The sequence below is a fragment of the Xiphophorus couchianus genome, chromosome 4 (assembly GCF_001444195.1).
Source record: "Xiphophorus couchianus chromosome 4, X_couchianus-1.0, whole genome shotgun sequence".
In the NCBI taxonomy this organism is placed as follows: domain Eukaryota; kingdom Metazoa; phylum Chordata; class Actinopteri; order Cyprinodontiformes; family Poeciliidae; genus Xiphophorus; species Xiphophorus couchianus.
The window spans coordinates 35,806,985-35,832,429 of record NC_040231.1 but is presented as its reverse complement, the minus strand read 5'-3'; the positions used below and the strand labels follow the sequence as shown (position 1 = coordinate 35,832,429).

The 25,445-nt window shown below is 38.4% G+C and overlaps 2 protein-coding genes and 2 long non-coding RNA genes across 6 annotated transcripts in view; all 4 read left to right on the top strand.

Moving 5' to 3' along the window:
• The first annotated feature begins 943 nt into the window (after window positions 1-943).
• Window positions 944-3,290, top strand: LOC114143263 (uncharacterized). Its single transcript, XR_003595206.1, has 4 exons — window positions 944-1,391; window positions 1,659-1,760; window positions 2,156-2,309; window positions 2,388-3,290. It is a non-coding gene; the product is annotated as an uncharacterized LOC114143263 (long non-coding RNA).
• A 3,902-nt stretch (window positions 3,291-7,192) lies between these two features.
• LOC114142737 (uncharacterized) lies at window positions 7,193-8,718 on the top strand. The gene is made up of 3 exons (XM_028014155.1): window positions 7,193-7,615; window positions 7,646-7,776; window positions 7,868-8,718. Exons 2-3 carry the CDS (start codon window positions 7,656-7,658, stop codon window positions 8,716-8,718), a joined length of 972 nt encoding a protein of 323 aa, XP_027869956.1. The 5' UTR covers window positions 7,193-7,615; window positions 7,646-7,655.
• Window positions 8,719-13,241: 4,523 nt separating this feature from the next.
• vps35 (VPS35 retromer complex component) overlaps window positions 13,242-25,445 on the top strand; it is a 36,364-nt gene continuing 24,160 nt past the window's right edge. Inside the window, exons 1-5 of one of the 3 annotated variants that reach the window (XM_028015129.1) lie at window positions 13,271-13,363; window positions 14,898-14,973; window positions 18,373-18,471; window positions 23,768-23,864; window positions 24,756-24,879. In XM_028015129.1, coding sequence (XP_027870930.1) covers window positions 14,965-14,973; window positions 18,373-18,471; window positions 23,768-23,864; window positions 24,756-24,879 — 329 coding nt within the window. In that variant the 5' untranslated portion in view covers window positions 13,271-13,363; window positions 14,898-14,964. Of the gene's footprint in view, window positions 13,364-14,895; window positions 14,974-18,372; window positions 18,472-23,767; window positions 23,865-24,755; window positions 24,880-25,445 lie in introns of those variants that run through there. The other 2 variants (XM_028015131.1, XM_028015130.1) reach the window with 2 other exon arrangements.
• On the top strand, window positions 14,980-16,108 carry LOC114143262 (uncharacterized). The gene is made up of 2 exons (XR_003595205.1): window positions 14,980-15,373; window positions 15,511-16,108. It is a non-coding gene; the product is annotated as an uncharacterized LOC114143262 (long non-coding RNA).

Below are 25,445 nucleotides of genomic sequence, written 5' to 3'. Positions count from 1 at the left end.
CCTTGTCACTCAGATAGACATACTTAAAAAAATTAGTAAATGCAATATTGTCACAAAGTTTTTGTCAAAATTTTGTTTAGTAACAAGAGAGTCAATTAAATCCTATTTAACTAATTTTTTATATTTTTTTTAGTTATTAAAATTATTTGTAGCCAATCCTGGTATATGTTAACTGTCAGTGGCTGTTTTCTTTTGTCATTGACTGATTTGACAATAGACATTTGTTTATTGTGCACTGTATTCAGAGTGCAGTGCTTGTTGGGGCAGACAGTATTCTTTGAGATTTGATTTGCCTCCTGAAAAACTACAATTCTTCAAAAATTCTCTTTTTCTTGGATTTTTAGTTAGCTCTCTGATCTGATCCCTTATATTTTTACTCATCAGGCCAGAATTTTACTCTTCCTACAGCTTTAAGCCTGTTTCTGCTGAGCAAGACTGATATATCTTTGCAGAACAATTTCAAGTAGGTGAGAATTTTGGAGGTGAAGAGGTTAATTATTTTTGTTTAAGAATCTTGTGAGCGGTCATCTCAAAGTTTTCCCAGATGTCAGATTTTTTCTTCTTGCTGGCTCCATTTCAATCAAGTTAATTTGTGTAGTACATTTCAGCAACAATGCAGTCTCAACGTGTTTTACATAATAAAAAACACACTGTATCATAAAATACTGTATACCATAATCAACAATTGAGAAAACCGGTAACAAACATTACATTTTGATGAGTGCCATCATCAACATCGTTAATGCACATGGATTATAAAAGGTTCCTTTTATTTCGGCCACTGCTGAAGACAAATACTCATCTGATGCGCGATCAAATACAATAACTCATGCCATGAAGCAGCACGGCTCATGACGCTTTTATTTTGAAAGCCGACAAGCAAAATGAAGCAGTCACCTGACCCATGCAATGCAAGGCATTGTTTGTTGCCAGTCACGTCGTTTTCAGCAAGACGACACAAACACGAAGCTGGGCTTCATCTGACACTCCCCCTTTTTACTCGGTATGCGCCTAGATGCCTGGCTTCAGATGGCCCATCACTAGTGCTACCAACAGATGAGCTTTAACCTAACGCTGTTGTTGTGCTGCCTGGATTTTGGACTTTTGTATTTCTGGATTTGCCATTAAAATTCACCTTTATTCGAGAAGGACCTCGCTGCAGCAAACAGAAAGGGGCGGGGACGGACTTTTCCGTCAGTCCCATACCTTATTTGGAAATGGGACTATTGCATTCCGGAAATGAAGGGGGTGCTATTTTCATAATCACTAGTATAAATACCTTAAGACGCGGAGTTAAGAGGAAAGGAAGAAGAAAGAAAGAAGTTTGAGAGGTTCTTCCACTGGTGTTCGGCACACGATCAACAATGCAAACCTCACAAAGTCAACAAAAGGTATTTTTACCTACTTAAATTTTTTTCACATAGTAAATCAATACGCTTTTCTAGATTAGGTTGAAAATACAATTAACAGCTGTAAACTAGTGAAATTCGTAATTCATCCAGGGGAAGGCTAATTTTAGCATAGTTATAGCTAGTTATAGCTATTAGCTAGTTATTATCCCGCTGGGCACCATTAGGTAAAAATAGAAAAGTAGATAACATGTATAATTGAGAAATGTATTTTATGCTCAAACTTTACTTTTTATTTTCATTATACAGATCCACGTATCTATTTGCAACATGAACATAAATATTGCTGTCCCCTTTGCTCATACAAGCTACAGAACCACATAGCACAAACTGCTATGGTTCAACATATCGGTATGTATAACTACACTTGAAAAATATAAAATATTTTTCACATACTTATCAGTTTTCTAGTGTTTTTATTTTATTTTTAAAGGTTAATCTTTTTTTAAATATGTTTTGTACACCAATGTTAAATTTCTGGAAAGTCTAATATATTTTATAAACTAACAGCTGCCATTATATTTGGGTGTAGTACCCAGATGTGATACTCTAATGACGAGTAGCACTACTTCAATATATTTTTAGTAAGGATAGATATATTTTTAGTGTAAGGATAGATAACTGCAATAAACTACACAAGTAAGAGTAACAAAGTATTTGGTGAAATGGCTAATATTAAGTACTGTTTTACTGATCATAATGTGCAATGTGATTTTTTATTTTGTTTGGTTTTTTGCTATTTTCAGATGCCTTTAAATGTTCTTGAAGCTGTTCTCCAGGAGGTGATACCAGCACAGGGAGACTCAGCCTACCTCACCTTGGCATTGACCTGCAAGTGCTTTGAAGCCGTTGAGTCTGACCCAGTTTTCAGGAAGAAGACTCACTTTGCTTGGCTGGATGGTAAGGACCTTTGACTTTTTTCACCTAAAACATGTGAAATTAGATTTCAACTACATGAAATCGATTTTTCATTAACAGGTGAGATCAACTGGGGCAAATTTTCAAAAACATTCAAGGCAGAAAACCGGATTCCTTTTGCGGTTGTAACGTGTTTTTCCTGCAACCGGTAATATAAAGACTGTGGGCTTCACTGGCAATGGAAGACGAGGAGAGTACCCTGGTTACTACTGTGATGGCCGACCTGGACACTGCACTGGCTGTCAATACTGAATGCAAGGAGAATATTAGTTGCTTTCCACAGTCTTTCACACATTTCAGTTGTCACACATTGTTCGTTTTTTTTGTGACAAGCCATTTTAAATCATTTCTGCTAAAGAATATTTGCCTTTTGACTTGTGCAGTCATCCTTTTTAATAATGTGTTCTTTCAATATTATTTACATTTTTGAATGTTCCTTTTGTTGTAGTTCAGTTGATTTGCATTATTTAGTTTTCATAGAAATGGTGCCGTTTCCACACAAAGTTGCATTGTGGCTGTAATTTGTTGGAGAGAGTAGAACCAATAAAGTAGTTGTAAATATATTGTAACAGCGTTGTTTAACAATAGGATAACCTTGTTTTAAAAATTTTAAATGCAAGCAAAGCTAATAACTTGCAATATTTTATATGTGTAAATATAATGTTTCCTGACATACAGCTAAGTTTATGTTTTAACAGAATCAACTGTTGGGTTTTATTGTAATTAAGTAAGCACATACAGAAACATATTGTTCAGTTACAAAGTCATAATACAAACATAAGATTAAAGGTATCCTGAGCCGGACTTTATGAAGAGAGATGAGCCCGGCGCCGTTAGGTTGGGATGGAGACACCTGATCAGGTGATTGGCTGAGCAGGTGAGATAAAGACAGTTATAGTTAGAATTTACACACTGGTTTAATTTATGTAACCAGTGACTTTATTCAAAAAGGTTTTCATATAGAAAAAAGATCATTCTCTCTGGCAGTTACCAGCGCACTGCCGGGGTCCGAGCCCCAAAGATTATTTCTTGTCAAATAAACTTTCTAAAACCTACTTTCTGTGTGAGTCTTTCCAGGTTGAAGCTACATTTAAAGTTTTAAATGAATCACTTTGAGTTTTGCAACAATTGAATATTTAAGGTCTTTATTTTATGAATCGATTGCAATTGATAGAATTGATATGGAATTTATAAAAATGGAATAGTGGGACACCGATCAGTTTACCGGTTGAACTGGAGTCCTTATAGCAAAAGTTTCCAATGAGACATTATGGTAAACAATGATAATAGCTGAGCCAGGTCACCTGCAACCAAAAATATTCTAGTTGTCGGAATGGCACTTGTTAGAAGTTCAGAAGTCCTTTGGTTTGTTTGTAAATTATATTCACAATGTGAATAATAAGAAAAATATTTGGCAAATAAACAACAAAAGTGCTCTGTGAATGGACGTACTAAGTTGGCCAAAATTGTTGACTAAATGTTTTACTGACCAAACCTCTTTTCCATCTAGTTCTTATTTAATAAGCCAGAGGCTATTATATTTTAGATTGTAACTTATTCATTTTAAGAGTACCATTCACAACATCAAAATATATTATTTGAACTTCATTTGTTTATATCTGTTTTTTTAAGCTGCGATGGACAGGCGATATGTCCAGGGTCAGCAGCCCTCATGACCCAACTATAGGGATCAATCATGATAATTAATGGATGGATAAATGTACTCTTAATGTAATGTACATTTGTCTCCAAAATATTGATTTGATTCATGTTTTATTACTTTTGTTTGAGATAGATAGGGTGTAAGGATAGATAAATACATCTCCATAATGTTTCCTTATTGTTGCTTGTTCTAGATTGTTTGTTACTAATATAATTTTAAATAAAGATTTAATAAAGATTTGGAAATAAAAAAGTGACATACCACGTGACAGACATACCACGTGACATATCACGTTTTGTAGCGATTTCTTTACTATTTAATTTGTATTTTTAATGTTGAAAGTGTTCTTGGGTGTTTTAAAAGGCGTTGTCAAATAAAATACGTTATTATTAGTATAATTATTATAACACGATCGGTACAGGAAATAGTGTCACTAGCGCCCCCTTAATTTCTGGAATGAAATAGTCCCATTTCCACATAAGGTATGAGACTGACCGTGGTCCGTCCCCACCATTTCCATATAAGGTATGAGACTGACAGTTGTCCGTCCCCGCCCCATTCTGTTTGCTGCAGCGAGGTGTACTTGAAAAGAACAGATAATTTATAAACTTTTTCAGCAGAGATGTTGGCAATTATTTTGGCATTGCAATGGGTGGTGGAGGTGAAGCCCAGTAAGGTAGTTATCTGTTAATGTCTTGTTTAACTAGTATTGCTGGGTAGTGCCGACGACACCCAATTCAGATGGAGGGCCGGAAGTAAATCCACCACATTTACTTCTGTTGCTCCAGCATCAAAATGCCTAAAGTCTGTGTCCTGCACGATTGTTCCAACTGTTCTAATAGAGAGAAAGATAAACGTTATTTTCATGTTTCGAAGGTATTTGGTCACAAGGGAGTTAATTTTAAAAAGCCTACCAAAAAAAAGAGGAGAAAAGTGGATCAACAATCTACAGCTAAAAACAGGAGGTGCAGAAACCAACAATGCCATGCAGCGCCCACTTTCTAACAGGTAATGATCGCATCGTTTATATTGCATTTTCAGATATTTTATTGGACAGTTACTTAGAAAGCCAAGCATTCATATGTAAGGTAAGATATTATTTTTATGCCCTAGCGTCCTCAGAGCATTAATGTTGTTAGCAGCTAGCTCAGTGCCGAGTCACGGACAGAAAATATGTTTATTCAGCGGGACTTTCATGCTACAAAAAAGAAGATTTTTATTTTTATTTTTAACAAAACATTTACAATTTATGAAATGTACAAAATACAATTAAATAAAACGCAAGATATCACATCATGACAAGCTTAAAAATAATTAAATAAGGTGTTTGTTAAATTTCCGTTTTCCTTGCATTGTTATATTGCACAATATCCCATTAAAACCCCACAGCTGCAGAAAATTTTGCATGTTCCCAGTGACTCTGTGGAAGCAAAACTCCAGCTTCAGCCTGGCCTTGACATTGCACTTCCACAGAGCCACTGCATCGAGTTGAGGTCCAGTCTGGAGTCTGTCTCTACGAGATAAATAAATAGCCATTTTTGCTTCTGCAATTAAAAAATTTAAAATCTGACCCTTTGACTTATTGGCTTTGTTAAAACGCAGTCCATTAATAAAAATAGAACTGGTAAAAACAATGCCAAAACAGTTAAAAATACTCATCAATAAACTAAAAAAATGTTGTCAGTCTCCTACAATCAATAAAAACACTCTCAAACAAACCACAGAAAGGACACTAATTTAAAACCCCTGGACTAATAACTGATAAAAACGAGTTTGTCGCTATGGCACCATGTAGGATCCTCCATTGGAGATCGCCAGTCCATTTTTTTTATCACTAGGAGGGCCAGGTTTTCGATTTCTCGCTGGATGGGCCAAAACAGGGCCACAAGACCCTGTCCAAACTGACGACGCTGATGGCTCAAATTAGCCTCCATTCGTCCATGACCCATTATTATGACCCTACCTTCCAGGCCAGAAGGTAGGAGTGTGAATAGTCCATGTTGGGGGTGGGTATCTATGATACCAACAGGAGATCAGGTCTCCTGTAGGTAATGCTCTTCAGTTTAGTTTTGAAGCATACATGAAGTGTTTTTGGAGAGATGTGACCTTTTGCAGCTGATCCATGATGTTGTGCTGCATTATCCAGGTCATTTTGCCAAATGTACATAGAGTTTGCAAAACATACAATCTGTTTCAAGAAATGTGCAAAGGTTTTTCTAAAAGAAATTAGTAATGTTTTTCTTTGAAATAAAGCTAAGAGGGTATAAAATGACAGTTCAGAAATAAACTAACCAAATCAACCTCAAAAAACATGAAAAAAGTGTAAGCAAAAGAGATCTGGGTCTCAGGAGGTTATAATGAATTCATTGTGCTTTGGTGCGCCAGTAATGGCTTTATTTACAGAACAATAGTGCTTGATGAAACCAGATTATAGGATGCAGGCTAAAGTTCTTCAGGTCAAATGTAAAACGACCCTTATCTGGTCATTACCGGGGTAATTACCGACCTCCCCCCTGAAAGTCCTGATAGAGGGTCAAAAGACCCTGATTACAAAAACTGAGATTAGCATCCCTTCTTCAATTGTGAATGTGGCCATTGACTGTCGGGCCAGAAGGTGGGAGTGTGAATAGTCCATGTTGGGGGTGGGCATCTATGATACCTACAACTCGTCAGTTTAGTTTTGAAGCATACATGAAGTGTTTTTGGAGAGATGTGACCTTTTGCCAAATGTACATAGAGTTTGCAAAACATACAATCTGTTTCAAGAAATGTGCAAAGGTTTTTCTAAAAGAAATTAGTAATGTTTTTCTTTGAAATAAAGCTAAGAGGGTATAAAATGACAGTTCAGAAATAAACTAACCAAATCAACCTCAAAAAAATAAAAGGGTCTTTCGACCCTGGACAATCTCAGGGTCAAAAGACCCTGATTACAAAAACTGAAATTAGCATCCCTTCTTCAATTGTGAATGTGGTCGTTGACCGTCAGGCCAGAAGGTAGGGATGTGAATAGTCCATGTTGGGGGTGGGCATCTATGATACCTACAACTAGTCAGTTTAGTTTTAGTTTTGAAGCATACATGAAGTGTTTTTGGAGAGATGTGACCTTTTGCCAAATGTACATAGAGTTTGCAAAACATACAATCTGTTTCAAGAAATGTGCAAAGGTTTTTCTAAAAGAAATTAGTAATGTTTTTCTTTGAAATAAAGCTAAGAGGGTATAAAATGACAGTTCAGAAATAAACTAACCAAATGAACCTCAAAAAAACATGAAAAAAGTGTAAGCAAAAGAGATCTGGGTCTCAGGAGGTTATAATGAATTCACTGTGCTTTGGTGCGCCAGTAATGGCTTTATTTACAGAACAATAGCGCCTGATGAAACCAGATTATAGGATGCAGGCTAAAGTTCTTCAGGTCAAATGTAAAACGACCCTTATCTGGTCATTACCGGGGTAATTACCGACCTCCCCCCTGAAAGTCCTGATAGAGGGTCAAAAGACCCTGATTACAAAAACTGAGATTAGCATCCCTTCTTCAATTGTGAATGTGGCCATTGACCGTCGGGCCAGAAGGTGGGAGTGGAAAATGCTGTGGAGTATAAATAGGGGACTGCTTCACTGTAGTCCACATCACTGTAGTCCACATCACTGTAGTCCACAAGAAACAAAATGCAGAAGAGGCTCTCCGCTCAGCAGGCATTGGAACTGATTCAGAGCAGTGCCAGCCCTTGGGATTCAGATGGAGAAGACATCAACCTTCAACTGGATTCGGACTCTGAGCTGTCTTCAGGTTAGATTTCTCAACCTACCTAATATATTTTCCTGACTATTTCTTATTTAGAACAAAACAAAAAGTTAATTTGAAATTGTTTATCTTGCAGATGAGGAGACTCTCCCTCCACCTCCACCACAAAAGAGAGCTCGTTTGGGGAGTGAGCCGTCAGAGACAGCGAAAGATGGCACAATGTGGCGTGAACAGCAAGTGGGGACACATCTCCATGTCACTCCTATAGAGCCATACGCCACAGATGGAGAGCCAAGCGCTAAGGCCAGACGAAGTATCCGGAGTCGCATTCAGAGCTTCCTCTGTTTCATCACCATTGGCATGCTTCGTAGCATTCAAGAATGGACTACTCAACATGCACGTCACACGGAGCAGCAGGATTGGTTCATGGGTCTCCCGGAACTAATGGCATTTATTTCCGTCGTCATCTTGCGGGGGGTGAACAAAGTACCATCACTAGGTGACAGCTGGTCAGCAAACCTGGGAAACCCAAGGATCATTGCAACTATGGCCCGAAGCCGCTTCAAAAACATCATGCGACACCTACGTTTTGATGACATGCTTACACGCAGAGAGCGAGCGGAGACCGATAAGTTTGCTGCAATCTCCGATGTTTGGGGATCGTTTGTCACCAACTGCATCGTATCCTTCAACGCTGGTCGACACATCACTATTGATGAACAGCTTTATCCATCAAAGACTCGCTGCTGTTTCCTGCAATACATAGCAACAAAACCGGACAAGTTTGGCATCAAGTTTTGGGTGGCTTGCGACTTGAAGTCAAAGTATATCTGCAATGTCTTCCCATATCTCGGCAAGGACCCCAGTCGTCCCAGCGGGGAGAGACTGTCCGAGTCTGTGGTGATGAGGCTGATGGAACCGTTCATGGACAAGGGCAGAACTGTAACCATGGACAATTTCTTCACATCACTGTCACTTGCACAATGACTGCTTAGCCGGAAAACCACTATCCTCGGCACAGTCAACAAGAGACGCTGGGAAATTCCTCAATCCACTTCACAGACGGATCGCACTGCATTCACCACTCAGGTGTTTTCAACCACTGGTGCCACGCTGACGGTGTATGCGCCCAAAAGGAAGAAGGCCGTTTACATTCTCAGCAGCATGCACAGCGTGGTTGAGACTGAGGATACCACCAAAAGGAAGCCAAACACGGTCACGGATTACAACAAAACAAAGTGTGGTGTGGATGTGATGGACCAAATGGTGCGGGAGTACAGCGTGCGTGCAGGAACACGGAGATGGCCAGTTGCGGTGTTCTACAATATGATTGACATGGCAGCACTGAATGCACATGTGCTGTATCAGGCATGCTTTGGGGTGAAGGAGAGACGGGTAGACTTCCTTGTTGAACTTGCTAAAGAGTTGGGTAACTTTCATGTGAATGAGAAGAAGGCACACAAGGAAAAACTGCTTCGGGAACAACCTTCCACACCCAGCCCAGGCAAAAGGGCGAAGTGTCAGGTCAACCATCGATGCAAGACCAATAATGCGACTGTGAGATGCGTTGACTGCTACAGGTACACATGTGGCAAATGCACCAGGGTCATACCCTGGCAGTGCCAGGTATGTTCTGACAGTGCAGACGGACTGTGAGTGCTGAAATGCCAGTCACACAAGGACATGCCACTCAGCCCCCCATGTGCCTAGTGTAAATATGTGTGGAATTGTTTTATTTCTTGTATTTTTTGTGTCGTTTTTAATGACAAGAATAAAACGCATTTAACCAAATAACAGTTGTTCTTTTGTATATTTCTCATGCTAGAATTTCAGTCCTCTTGACTTAGACACAAATACTTCTGGTCATTGCTCACAGCTGTACCTGGCTGTAAAATGTCTAATTCTCCATTTAAAATATTATAATGAATTCATTGTGCTTGGGTGCGCCAGTAATGGCCTTATTTACAGAACAAAAGCGCCTGTTGAAAACAGCTAATGGGATGATAGCTTAAATCCTTCAGGCCAGTTGGACTATCTCCAGACTGAATAGGTATATGTCACAATGGACAACCTTCAGCCAATTGTGCAACTGTGATATGCGTTGAGGCCATTACCAAGGTACTTAAGGGTACTTAGGCCATTTGGCCATCTCTAGACTGAATATGAGTGTTGTCTACGTGGACAACCTTCGGCCCTTCTATTATCGGAGGTTTGTAGAGGGTCCTTCCCTGAGGGGTTTGTCCTTCCAATCAGTCCGCCCACAAGCTCATGGCTCGATTCCGCAGAATTCTTTCATTCAGGATTTTAACGCAGTTTCTGAGGAGTACTTTAGGGCTCGTGTTCTGTAGGCTCATCTGTGAGTTTTTACTGAATAGCAGAGGATCACTGTCTTTTGTGAAGCTGGTATTCAGGGTCAAATCAGGGATCGGGTCTGTCGGGTCCAGTGAAGCCTCTCTTTCCTGAAGCAGCTGCAGGAGATGCCTCTCCTCAGCTATCAGTCTTTCTTTCACCAGGCCCAGGAAGCGCTGCACCAGTCTAGCAGACTGGACCCCAAGCAGAGAAGCAATGGCTCGGGTGTTGGCAAAGTCCGGTCCAGCTGTCTCCACCAGGTGACCCAAAGTTGTCATCTTGCACTTGCACAGCGCCTCCGACAGTCCCAGTATTGTACCGCGACATACACCCAGTCTGGACCCACAGACCAAAGGCTCATTTAAAAGCCAATGCAGAGAGCTCTGCGCCTGCAAACGACATAGTTTTAAAAAGCCACAGGATTTAAAACACCCTGATAAAACTGAGGCAACCCCTTTAAATTTAAAAGACTAAAATCAGTTAAAAACAAAGTAGCATCCAACCCCAGAAAATTCACATGTCTGAGAATGCAGCTGGCCACATCCTTCCACACAGGAGATCCTGTCAGGTACTTTTGAAGGAACTGTAATCTAAATGTAGCTGTACTACTAGCCAGGTGGACAAGGCCATGGCCCCCCTCCTCTCTTGGTAAAAACAAAACAGACTGTGGCACCCAGTGTAAACCACTCCAGAAGAAATTTACCATCTCTGATTGTATTTATTTATTTTTCTCCCCTCCAGGGGGTCTTTTGTGGGCTCTAGGGTCCCTTATATGAAAGTAGGCTGACAGGAAAGAGGGAAGGAGAGGGGGGAAGACATGTGGCAAATATCGCCGGGTCTCGAACCCACGACGGCCGTGTCGAAAACTCAAGGCCTCCAAACGTGGGTCACGCTATCCCCTACGCCACCACAGCACGGCCCTCTGATTGTATTTTTACAAGTAAACCAGACGGTGGGTCTAAAATGGAGAGTTTGTGCCACAGCTGTGATGCAATAAGGTTTAAAATCAGCACCCTGCCTTGGTAGGATATTTGGGAGGGCAGCCACTTCCATTTTGACAACTTATTTTTTGCTCAATTTTTCCCAGTTTTTATATACAATATTTTTACTACCTAAAAACACACCAAGATATTTAAAACCATCTTTCTTCCAAACAAGACCTCGAGGGAGTACTGGGAGCCCAACAGATCACTCGCTGACAGCCAGGGCTTTGCTCTTACCCCAGTTCAGCCTCGCAGCAGACAAGACAGAAAACTTTTCTGTGATCTTGGATAAAATACTGACATCTTGCTGATCTTTTATAAAAGCAACAACATCATCACCATAGGCAGATAAAACCATATTGTTCTTAAAACCAGGCCATAAACATTCGAGCATATTTTCTGAAGGAGGGGTTCCAGGAAAAGTGCGTAGAGTATCCGAGAGCGCGCAGCCTTGTCGAACGCCTCTACACACCCTAAAAGGAGCACACAGGCTACCGTTGATCTTCAGCACACTCTCAATGTCACTGTACAGTACCTGGATATTGGCAATAAGACCCTTGCTGAACCCAAACCCTCTCATGGTTTTTCCAGAGGAAGCCGTGTTCAACGCAGTCAAATGCCTTTTTTTGATCTAGTGAAATCAAGCCAGTTTGTAGACCCAATGAACCGGAGACCTCCAAAACGTCTTGAATTAGGTAGATGTAATCTACCATGGACTTGCTGGGGACGCAATGGGTCTGATCCCGGTGGATGACCTGCTACATAGCCTTTCCTAGACTAGTGGCCAGGCCTTGAAGAGGATCTTATAGTTGGTGAAGAGGAGGGACACAGGGCGCCAGTTCTTAATGTCTTGCAGGTTCCCCTTTTTTTCCGCCGGCTCCTACGCAGAGGGCTCCTCCTCCTCCGCAGCGGGCCCCCCGCAGTGGCAGCCTCACCAGGTGGGTCCCCCACCTGCTCAGCAGCAGTGGGCTGCTGGTTCGCTGAACTCGGCAGGGCCGGCCCACCCCGGCAGGGACACATTTTTGCAATGTGACCCTCCTGACCACAACCAAAACACTTCATGTTAGAAGATGTTGCAAATAGAACATAGTCAAAATTGTCTAATCTAACATGATATCGCAAATTAAGTTCTTTGTCACGTTTGTTTAACAACATAAACAATATACAAACTCTCGTTCTTCCGCTCTTCCACTCACACCCTCATCTCACAAGAAAACGTAGAAGCACCCTTAATTTATATGGGAAAGCGTTAGAAAGGGTTGATTGTTCCCAGGTGTGTCTTGTTTCCGTGATTACCCTCAGTGTATTTAACCCCACCTGTGTTCTTTGTTCCTCGTCGGGTCCTAGTGTCGTATGAGTCTAGCTGTTTGTACTGTTGCCCATTCATTTCACCAGATGCTACTGGGGTTGAGCCCTGGCTTCCGCTCAGCCGTGCTGCCTGGTTGTTGGACTGTTTTTGGATTGTGTTTTGGACTGTTTGGATTATCCTCATCATTAAATGTTCATCTTTCACTTCTACCCAGGTCTGCTGCGTTTACCTCACCACCATTCGCCACCACTTCATGACAAAAACTAGATTAAAAAAATTTGATGTTACTCAAGCTAGAGCATTGAGAATTTGTTTAGGGGCTGTTAAATCAAATTGCTTTACAAATGCTTTACAAATAGAATCAGGAGAAATGCCATTATGTATCAGAAGACCACAGATAATGGTTAATTATTAGATACATTTAATAGGACATAATGAAGATCGTCCAGTTAAGAAAGTACAAAATACAGTTGATGTAGTAAGGATTAGAGGAATGAACAGGAGGGAGGAGATAATTATAAATAGAATAAGAACCGGTCACCGTTTTTTAAATGGAACTCTTTAAGATGGGGAAACATCTAACTGGTTTATGTAGTTGGTGTGATGCTGTAGAAACGATAGAACATGTTTTATTAGTTGTAGAAAATATGTAAATCAAAGAAGATTATTAAAAACGGAATTAGGTTTTAATATGAAATTGAAATTTGAGAATGTGGTTGATCAGTTAAATAATATTGAGGGGGGGAAAATAAGATTTTTCGTTATTTTAAAAATACTGGGATCATTATGAGAATTTGAGGTATAGATATTAAGATCCAACAGATGGCAGTAGTGCAACAATAATGGATGCAAGCTGCCGTTAAAATCTAAAGAAGAAGAAGAAGAAGAGGAAGAAGACGCACAAGCAACACCCTTCCCTGATGAGACGTCATTGCAAATCACATGACAGGTCACCGTCTCTGCTTGTACTGAAAAACGTCCAGCAATTATGGTAAGCACTATCTAAATTCAAAGTATTGACCTATATTTAACATTACCATTGGCTCAGTGATATGTTTTAAACAATGATGAAGAAATCAGCAGATGTTAATGATCCTTCGGGTGATGTCTGCTTCCGATTGTTTTATTCGATCTTTTGGCCTTAACGCTGCGCACACATCAGCTAGCTGAGCTAACATCTGCTGATAAACTCATTAAAACATCCCGTCTGAATGTTTGCAGATTTATTTGCCCCATGTTGTAGTGATATTGTGTTCTTATACTTAGTTTGTTCGGTCAGTGTTTTTCTGGAAGATAAAAGCTGAGTTTGTCAGAGCTAATGTTAGCATGTATTAGCTGAAGCCACAGCTTTGCTGGATTTTGTTCTTATAAACTCTTGTGGAGTGGGTTGGTTTCCTCATCTTGGACAATCGGTCTGTGTTCCTATCCAATTTCTAATTGAAATTTATTTGGGCATTACGCATGGTTACACATTTCTGCCCGTACATTATTTTTCTGTATTAAAAATCTGTCGGTGTTACGGATTAACTGGTTGCGAATGTATCTGGTTGAAACCTACGCGCACCGCAGATGTTTCTAAATTGTAGTGGGTTGCGTTAATTCCTGTTAAAATGCTACCTGTGTAACGAACCCTTTCTAAAAAAAACTATATATACCACACGTTAAAATTATGTTTAAAAACTATTTTTTCTACAGATCAGTCCGCTTCGAAAACACCGCATTTGAGCATAACCAGATAAATGAGCAACACAATCCCATTCACATTCAGGTTCACAGGTATAAATCAATTTAAACTCATGAATAGCCGCAATCTAAACCTAAGTGGACAGTAGGGATGTGCAATATGGCATTAAATTCATATCACAATGCATATTGTGATTTTTTTGGATATAATGATATATACCAATATATAATTTGTAGAAAACATAGAATAGAAACAAAAAATCACATACAAATTCAGTGGAATGTATATATTTATAAAAACTCATTTAACACTTGTTTTTATGGATATATGATGTCTGTAGCAGTTTTGTTTTATGTTACTGCCTGTCATTGCTAGGTCTCCCTTAAAAAAATCTTATTATAAGGGAGACCTGGTGATGATGAGCAAAAGCATACTCTTAATGATGACTACCTGGTTAAATACATTATCTATCTATCTATCTATCTATCTATCTATCTATCTATCTATCTATCTATCTATCTATCTATCTATCTACATGCATACAATAAACTTAATGTAGTTTATAACTGGGCAAATCCTGCTCTTTCTTTCCAGTGTTGTGACTGAAACTTGTACTTAGCTGCATTACTGGTATTCAAGCACATGTTTCGTTTTAAGGTGGTGAAACAAAATGTGTGTATTTCCTCTCTTCCACATCCTTTGCAGATTGCATTTTTCTACTCCTAGTCTGAGTTTTAAAGCTGCAGTATGTAACTTTTTTGAAACCTTGGACTTAGCCTGAAAATTTGAACAAGCCTTGCCCCCTTGCTCTCAGCTGTGTCACGCAGTCCTCCCTCCACAGCTCCTCCTGCACAAAGAAGACTTGCGCAGGCTAGTAAACAAGGCTCCATGACAGCGGATAAACAGCTATGGCAACAGTAGGTATCAACGTATGCTTTACTCTTAAAAATAGTCTGTTCATATTTTAAACGTTGCACTTTTTTGTCAGTTATAAATAGCTAGTAAACTAACATAAAACCAGATACATGTGTAATTACTTAATGTTAGATTGCTAATTATGTAGGTAATATGTCAAGTCAGTGAGTTAGCAATTTACATTTTTCGGTTTGCACATTAAACTAGAATTTTGACATGGAGTCCAGGGCTCCGATGAAGGGTTTACATTAACAGTGATGCATGGGGAGAAGAAGACGCCCATTCCATGGAGCATCAGGCAGACAGGTCAGAGGTCGCTGGAGTCAGTCCAACTCGTTACCATCTCTGTAGAGGACATGGCGTGTTGAGTATTTAAGATCTGAAGTTGCTGCTTTTGAACGTGTAATATAGCTCTGTTTCAATTTTTTCCTTTGCACATCATAAATTATGTTTACATTTTATTTTATGTGGCATAATGTTAGCCACATAAACACTATGTTTATGTGGCTAACAGATAAATTATTTTTATCTGTCACTAGGAGCACATTCAACAATTGAATTTACTGCTGACATAGCAAGTGTTGGAGCAATGTGTGGATCGGGATTGGGGCCTTGAGGTATTCAGGCATTGTGCCGCTTCTCCAACATCACCTCCTGTCTCCAGCCAACCATCCTGGAGCATCTACCAGAGGACCAGAGAGATTATGCCTTCTGTGGTGGAGAGAAAGTACAGCATGCGACAGCCACCTTGTTGCATTTCAGCCCTACCACACATGGAGCCTTACACTCTTAAGGCATGAGTCCTGCATCTGGGCAGGAGCACCTGGAATGACGTGTGCTGCTGTTGAATTTCCAGATGTAGATGAAGAACAGGCTGCATACAGACAATTTATGCCGTGGCACTATGGGACTTTGGGTCCTGATCACAGAGCAGTCATCCCAAACTGGAGTGTTTGGACTATCCAGGATAGATTTCTAGATCCCTTTGGAGCGTACAGGAGATTTATTTCAAGCAGAATATACCTGCAGTGGTTTAAAATGTTTAATGCATTCTGTCTGCATATGAATATTTGGCTTATTCAAAACATTTCTAATACATTTATTGTGAATACTTCTCAATAAAGGGTTTAAAAAATATTTCTCCCCTATTGCTAATTTTTTGAGAACTAAAAGACAACTTTACCGAACACATTACTAAAGTCACTGTTGGAATAATAAATATTAACTTGATGAAATTCTCTGGGTCTATATTAGTCAAGGAATCTTAGTAAGCCATGGGTTAACATCTTAAAAAGGTTTTATTTTGCATATGTGTAAAATAAATTATTGCAAAGTACTCCAACAGAAGTAAACATGTGAATATTTTGAGTAATGATGACAGATTATTCTGTCCTCTGTGACTGCTGCAATATCTGACCTGTTGAAAAAGCAGAAACAATTAGATGGTTTCCCCCAGAAAAGTTGCTAAGCTCGGTGTTCAGGGCACTGAGGCAGTCAATTGGCGGTCCAAAGTGTTTTTGTATTAAAAGATATTGAGCAGACAGGAAAAGTAAAAACATCACCAGTGAAATGCTATCTAAACCCACAACTAGTCTTAAAAACAACAGAACAAAAAATTTTAACACAGATCACAAATATAAAAATGTTAAAAGAAAAATTATTGAGATTATCAATGCTACTAAATTTGATTCAATGGCTTCAGTATACATAAATGTAAATATTTTTAATTGTTTAACATTTAAATTTAAGATTTTAAGGAGTTGGCAAATTTACTTTGTAAAAGTTCAAAGAACAATATTGATAGTTGGATTGTATTGTTATCATAGCTACAATCTGATGCTATGAGTTTAACTTTTGAGTTTGAGATCTGTTTGTTCACAAATACAACTGAGTAAATCATAATTAATTAATTATAATTTATTGCTTTTTAAGTTGGCCAATTAAACTAGTCTCCCTCTCCCAGATTTCACTAAATCTAACACAGAAGCCGTAAGAGGTGCTGATGTTTTTAGCAGCAAGAGGGGCCCCTAAGTCAAATTTTGCTCAAGGCCCCATACAACCTTGGACTGGCCCTGCACTGTGCACAGAGATGCACAACAAACGGGAGTTTTAATTCAATGCTGCCTATGTGGCTTTAGTAGCTCTTCCATTTCGTGTTGAGTTTTTAAATACACAGAAACTGTTGTGGTTGCCCAACATTAAAGGAACAAGTTTTTCTAATCTTCTTGCCACCGCGCTCATCAACTCTGGCTGACTACTAAAGTAGACAAAGCATTTGATACGGTTTGATGCATCTAGTAACCAGAAAAATAGTACTAAACATAATAATAAAATAATATAAAGCCAGCGAGATGCATGATTACTAGGAGAGCATGGAAGCTCCTCACCTGAACTGGCATGATGAATAGTTAGTGCTGGTTCGTTAACCACTAACGCACTGGCCAACCGGGACAATACATAAACTTTACAGGGAAATGGAAACCCTAAGCAGCGTTTTGAGATGTAAACGATGCATATAATTCTGTATTCACAAAGAGAAATCATTCTCACCTCTCCCTCAACGTGCAGCTCTGAAAGCATGACTACAAGTTATTCCTGCGGTTCACATTGAACTGCACAACCAGAGCTAACGCAGCGGGGTTCAAACTTTTATCTTGATGTAGAGTTTATACAGGTCCATACAGGTCATGCTGTGTCCAGTTTGAGTGAAAGGAGGTGCTCGTGATCTGCGCTGAGATCAAGCAGCGGCAGCGTGGGCTTCAATGCACAGAGGCGCCAGCTGTGTGATTGGTCCGCTATCCCGGCTTTAAATGCATAAACTATAAACTTTTGGAAATAAATTTTCTCACCCAGTGAAATGATCAGATCAACACATGCTTGCAATATGGCATTAACTTTAAAAAAATATATATATATATTCCTTTTGCGTTATTAATTTTTCTAACAACAAAAACAAAAAAAACTGCTTGGCCTGGCACAGTGGCTAGTAAAGCATGGTGGGCTGCCAGACTTATAATACATTGGGGGAAACCCGGAGATTACTAAAAAAAAAAAAAAGCCACACACAGCATTAGCCCAATAAAAGTCTTTTTAGTAAGTTACTCTTGAGATCTTAATGGGTGTCTTAAGGAATCAGATAGTATTTTGCAAAGATTTGGAGTTCTTTCAGCTCATCACATTGTTTATTTCCTGGTTTTGTTTTTTTAAGTGACCCTAAAATAACCATCTCCACAGAAACCTCTGCTTCTCACAGCTGCCCCCACAAGTTGGTCTCCCCACCAGTGAATCCATAACAGCGACATGGGCAATCGCCCAGGTCGGCATGTTGTGGGGGGCAGCATGAAAAGACTAATGCTTTTGTAGAGGAAATGAGAATAACGGCTTGTTGTGGTATTTTTCAGCCAACCACGCAGCAGTCAGCTCAGGATGAACAAGAGAAGCTTCTGGATGAAGCTGTTCAGGCTGTCAAGGTCCAGTCGTTCCAGATGAAACGATGCTTGGTAGGCTGATTTTCATTTTGTTCTCTCGGCTTACAATACCATTTTCACAACTTCACTCATGTTTTGCATTCCTTTCAAATATTTTGTATAGAAAAATAAGCAACTCTCTAGCCTCCCTTTTACTCCACTGGTGACCTTTTCTTAAAACCCCCCACCCCCAAAAACAATTTAAAATAAATATTCACAAATAAACAGCTATAAATGTATTTGGAAACCCAATTTAGGCATGATGATTTCAAGTTATGTGATTTATTTTCTCTTTTTCTATCTATTCTGATTTTGTAAAAATTTGACCTGCCAGTATTGACTTAAGATGACTCCAGTTTCTCTTGAAAAGCTTTAATTATATAACTGTCGACCTTTTTTTTTTTTTCTAAAAAACTTAAAGGGGCCATAGCTTGCAAACTCCACTTTTTTTATCCCTTAAGTACACGTTTTGTGCAAAATTAAGTATATTCTCCTGGTGCTGCATAGATATCTTTATATTCTTTTTGGTTTATATGTTTCAAGCTGTTCATTTTTCCTCTATTACCTATGACATCTTCTTGTCTATGAAGATGTCATAGGCATGACATCTACGTCGCGCAAGTCATGACTTGTTTAGAACTGCTAAACAAGTCATGACTTCCGGCTAATCAGTTTTGTGAATCCACCATTTTTTAAAAGCTTATTGAGGCCCAAGCAGTGAAACGCTGAGAATGCCTATTTTATCTGAATGAATTCTTCTTCTTCTTTTTATATTCTTTTCTGTCCAAAATCATAAATTTGGGACAGAAATTTGTCTGTTCCAAATTCTGGGTTGGATTTGGGACGTCCCAAATCCCAAATGGCTCACCAAACTTTGTCTAAAATTGTCTCCTGCATGAAATTAAACTACCGTAAATTCCGTGCTATAAGCCTCTACTTTTTTCCCTCACTTTGAACTCTATGGCTTATACTAAGGTGCGGCTAATGTGTCTTTTTTTTCATGCTGGCAAAAACATTTTGTCTCTTAACAGTAGACCGGTCAATTGATGAGTCGTTTGCAGAGGTCCAATGAAATTGTGCAATAAATCAAGAGCACTTTCACAATTCAATGACCGGTACTGTAAATCCAGTAGCACCTGAGCCTGCACATACTGTGCATAGCTTGAGATATTTCTCTTAGTAAAAAAAAAAGTTACTGGATGTTTTAATTATCTAACCGTCTTTACTATTAACATTGTGGGTAAAAAAAGGTATTTTGTTTAAAAACATCTTGTACATAGCCCACATCTGTGTGAGTCTGTGGGGAGGAGAACATGTCTGTCCTAAACCTAAATGTTATTGGTCAGTTTAATTTATTTGGTGGCTTGGCACTCTTTCTGTAACCTGCATATGACTATGGAGTGAAACTCGCTAAAAACGAATAAACGGCGTTACAGCCGTCTTGCACTTCTAAGGGGGGTCCAGTGGGAGTCTCAGACACGTCACCTGAACCTGGGAATCTCCATCGTTCACCTCCAATGGATCACAGGGGTAGGCTTTTCTTTCCTATCTTTGTTATTTAGCATAATTTGTAAAAAAATAAATTAAGTAAAACATAATAATAATAATAATAATAATAATAAAGCGAATAGATCCACTGTTTTTGTGAACCATGCTCATGTGGTCAAATACACAGGTATTTGTGTGGTCTAGGTTTGTGCTGTTTATATGCACATGATGCGCATAATGCATTGGGGATGTAGTTATGCTCGTGTGGATCAGATACAGTGGTGGGTTCACCCCTGAGATGGGTCCGTGCCCTGCAAAGCGTTGTGGTTCCAGCGGCGTCTGATGAGCATAAGCAACATGTGTGTGTTACTGATATGTATGTATGTTTAAAGGTACAGACACTGTTTAAAAAAACAAAAGCGTTGCAATATGTATTTGCTTATGCTACCATATGGATTAAATTAAAAGTCAAAAAATCCTCACGTGTAAATATCTCACATTGGAATGTGGTACACCTGAGGCTTAAAGTCCAGGGTGGCCTGTAGAAGTACTAAATTGATTTTCTTTCTAAAATTAGAGAATGCGGTTTTTAATCAGGTGCACTCTGTAGTCTGGAATTTACGGTATTTTGATGGAATTACAAGTGTAGAACAGCTCTTCTATTCCCAAACGTGACTTAGGGCTGACCGTATACTGTAGAGATCTGAAATTTGGTACATAGGTAGATCCACTTGAACCTAGACAAAATGTACCTTGAATATATGCCCTAAAATGTACAGGGAGGCAGCCATTTTGGGTCAAAGGGAAAATTTTGGCCATTTTTCACATTTACACATCTCAAACTTTAACAAACTCCTCCTAGGGATTTTGAGCTATCGACTTTATTTTTTGTCATTATGCAGTTAAGGGATTGGGCATTAAAAGTTATCAAAGTTGTGAGTTTTGAACATGTTTATGGAGCCTGGAAAAACGGTAAGCTTGGTATACTTGCCAAAGCAAACAAAATGCTATAACTTTCAGACACAATGGCCAAGTTGCACCAAATATAGTATGAGTGATCCAGATTGGATGGCCGACAATCTTATGTGGATTTATAAGCCCCGCACCCTCAGAGCAGGGAGCGTTTTTTTTTCCTTCTCTGACCCTCACCTGAAGCTAGTCAAGATGATCTCATGTCAAGTTGGTCTGACTTGTTTTGAAGCGCAGAGTTTTTGGTGGAGGTCAGTTAATCAGAAGTGACATCGTTGACATACTCTAAATTCCACATACTTTAACCAAGCTTCACCAAGCTCACTGTTATCGATTATAATCCACTCACCAACAGGGAGTGGACTACGCGCTTCCAGAGGGGCGTGGCCTAATTGATCCACAGCGCCCAATAGAAATCTTGAAAAGAAAATTAAAAATCTGCTCCAAACCATGCTGGGACCAACAATCCTAAAATTTAGTATACGTATGTACCTTGACAGGATCCACAAAAAAGTCTTCTGGCGATATGGTTCAAACCCAACAGGAAGTCGTCCATTTTGGATCAAAGACAGCATTTTTACTTTTTAAAATTTATTACATCTGCTCAAACTCCTACAGCTTTTGACATACCAACTTCAGAATCACTAAGCATTGTCTTGAGCCACTGAAGGTCAATAGTTATCTAAATTGCTTTCTTACATCAAAGCATGTGGGCATTTTTGATAAACTTTGGAATAAAAAGTTTCTCTGCCGGTAGATAATTGTATCGCTGCTGTCTAACCACAGAAAAGGAGTGGAGTTTGCTGTCAAACTCCACCCCTTTCCACCACCGAAAGGAGTGGAGTGGAACTCTGCGCCCTGCAGGGTGGTAGTGTGTGAAATGTCTCATTTATATGGAAGCAAATATGTGTCAACCAGGTTTTGAATAAAAAATGCCACTGAAATTTTAATGTTGCATACTTGTACTTACTCTTTCTGCGTTAAAATATGTTCAGACTACATTTTAAAATAAAAAAGTTTCATTATTATGTTTACATGGCTGAAATTTAATTTATTATAATTTCAAACAAAAAATCACATTGCTATTTCAGAGTGGTAAAATTTTTAATAGCTGTTTTTCAGTTTAACTTTTCAGTGTTAAAACATTCGGCATATAAAAAAATTCAACTTTTCAAAATTCGGTGAGTTAATACTTTTATATTTATGTAATATGGTTTTTTGTTGTTGTTTTTTTGCTCATGAAGTTTGGTACATTACCTTGGAGCCTGATTTAAAACATTGGTCTGGGTAGCTGTTAATCATACAACATGCAGTGTTGGTATTCTACTTCTTGCTATCTGCCCAACCCCCACCTGTTTTATTTTAAAAAGAGGTACCACTTGTGCAAAGTCTTTGCTCTAATGCTCTAAGGAGAGACTAGAGATTTGTTTTTGGCAGACCGGCTGCAAAATAATTGTTATGTTGTGTTATGATAAAATTGTTATATGGTGACATGAATTTACCTTAATATAAGCCATTTTGTGCACCAAACACTTCTAAAATAAGTATTCCAATAAAGTGAACAAACTGGGAAATGTAAAAAAAAAAAAAAAAAAAAGAACATAGTCGCCATAACTTGTTTACGAAATCGAGCTGCAAGATACTGTATGAAAAGCAATACTACATAAAAATAAAAGTAGTAAAACTTACTGTTGAGCTAGCATTAGCTTCCAGGACTGCCTCGGTGATGGTTTTCCTTCAATGTGATCTCCTTCACATAAGCATAAAACATCAGGTCATGTGATTAGAAACATGTGACTAAGAAACGTGTAACTGAATAATTCCAACACCCAGTCATTACTGGGTGTTGGAATCTGACATATTTTGCTAATGTATGTGACTGCATGCAACCTTCCTTTTTTTTTTTTTTTTTACACTAAATTTTTAGATGCTGAATTTCAGACAGCATCTAAAATTGGGCCAGTTGAATCTGAAGAGACTGAAAATATTGCATTTGAATTTTGACTTTTAAGACTTAAAGTTGATTTCTTTGAAATAGTAATGTGAAATTTTAACTTGAAGTGAAAATAAATGAAATTTCTACCAATGTAAAAATAACAATGAAAAATGCTTTAGGTTAAAAATGTATTCTGGATATATGTGAACACTGAAATAGTAAGTACAAATATACAAATAAATTCAAATTTCAGTGGCATGTTCAAATGCTGGTGACACATATTTACTTACATACATTTACATTTAAAAAGACCTCAGCAAAACAAGTTGCTCTGAGGAACTGGGAACTGGAGTAAACCAGAGGTCTGTGGGGCTACAATAACATGAAATTCAGGCCTTTTACTTCAATAGTTATCAATATATCAAAATAGTGATAACTATTGAATAACTATAGTTGTAAAAAGTGTTCTCCTACATCAAAGAATGTGGGCGAGGCATTTCTACTTTATGTAGATAAGTGAATGATTTACATATGGAAAGGATTTAAAAGCATGATATGTCCACTTTAAAACATACCTATGCTTATTGTGAAGCATTTGTAGAAAAATAAGATTTTTTTCCTGCATGATTATAAATCAACAGATGGAGTCAAATCCTCCAAATTGTGGCATCTGAGCTACTAAAACCAGTCCTCAGCATATTTTTCTTACACAGATATAGTTGTTAAAATGGTTTTACTAGGGTAAAGTCAAACATTAACTTGAACCTGGTGACAGGGCATCAATTCAATCTAAGGCCAGTTTTATTTTTCTGCGGGAAATACACATTTTCAAATAATCATTGCAGCTTTTTTTGCAATATGACAGGGCCTGAATTATGTATGCTGTGTTCAGTTTTATAATACATTCAAAGATGGGCTTTGTTTTGTGTTCTGCAGGATAAGAACAAATTGATGGATGCTTTGAAGCATGCCTCCAACATGCTAGGTGAACTGAGAACATCCATGCTCTCTCCAAAAAGCTACTATGAGTTATGTATCCTTTACATTTGTATTTATGTTGGTCTTTTGCTAGTCTCATGTCTTATCTCCTGTGTCATTGGAAAAACAGTTGAAGTACTTTAGAAAAATAGAATTTTCAGAGATGGGCGTTGATTTTTCTCATTTTGTTCCCCAAATTTAACTACATGTACATATTTATGGGTACCAACTGGCTCCTGCTGAAACATTCTATAACCATCAGCACTTTATATATTCATCTATTTAACAGGGACAGTGCATACAAACATAACAGATGAAAGTTTGTTGCTGATGATCTGCAACAATAGCATAGACCTACTGATAATTTGCAACTTCAATAGCTGGTTGGGCAATTCTATAAAATAGGCTTACATAAATGCATATAACAGTATAATATTGAATACATTTATTTACCTAAATGATCATGCATACATCCTCACATTTCATTCCCTCCTCCACATCCTCAGACCCTTGCATAACCACATAGATACACTGAGCTGCATTTATGTTCTAAGCAATGTAATACTAATTCATTTTTCCATACAGTTCCACATTTACTTTTTCCCTCATTGAAGCATATTACAAATGAACATATTTTTGATTTTCTTTTAGCCAAGATTTGGTCATATGGATGAACATTTTGAAATCAGTTATGACATTAGTCTGAGGGCAATAAATTCCATAATATTGTACTTTTATATGAGAATGCATTCTGATCAAACGAAGTGCTACATAAGGCAGTATCAGACATTTCCTAATTAAATTATAAATGATGGAAGTATATTTTGTAGGTGAAAAAAGTTCTGATACTGCTATACTGCAAACTTATGTTGACATAAATCTATTGGCTAGATATTGTGTTGATATGAAAAGACTGATTTTGCTTTAGTTCCTGACAGTGTTTCAGACATGGCCATCTCTGATGAACTGCACTATCTCGAGGTTTATTTGACCGATGAGTTTGCCAAGGGACGCAAGGTGGCAGATCTTTATGAGCTGGTCCAGTATGCTGGGAACATCATACCCAGGCTGTGAGTAATAATCTCAAAAAGTATGTCGTGTTTACTCTGTGTTTTTGCAGTGCTTTTGGGACAATGATGCATTAAGCAAACCATTTTTTTGTCAAATGCCTTTATTAGAGCTAATCAAACAAAATAAATGACAATATAAAAAACTTAGTATGCATCTAAAGCTATACATACATTTAATATAATGCTGACAAAATACTGCATTACAAAAGATAGAATGCACCAGTTTCAGCCCTTTTTTTGTTTTTTCAACTAAAGGAATAAAAATAGACAACAAGCCCCCTTCCCATTTCAGCTCCCCAAAGTCAACCTCTTAAGTCCCCAAAAAACTCTGATATGTATACCCATATTTATAAGCAAAAACAAAAGAATGACAAGTACCATCAGTTGGGCAAAAGCTCCAAGTCTGTAAAATAGGAAAGAAAACATTTCCATTTTTTGTAAGACCTTTCTGTAGATCCTTGTAAAGTGTATTTAATTTTTTCAGGCTTTAAAACAAACTTGTCTTTTACCCACAGCAATTATCAGACTTTTTATCTATCAGACAGATTTATCAGACTTCCAGTGTA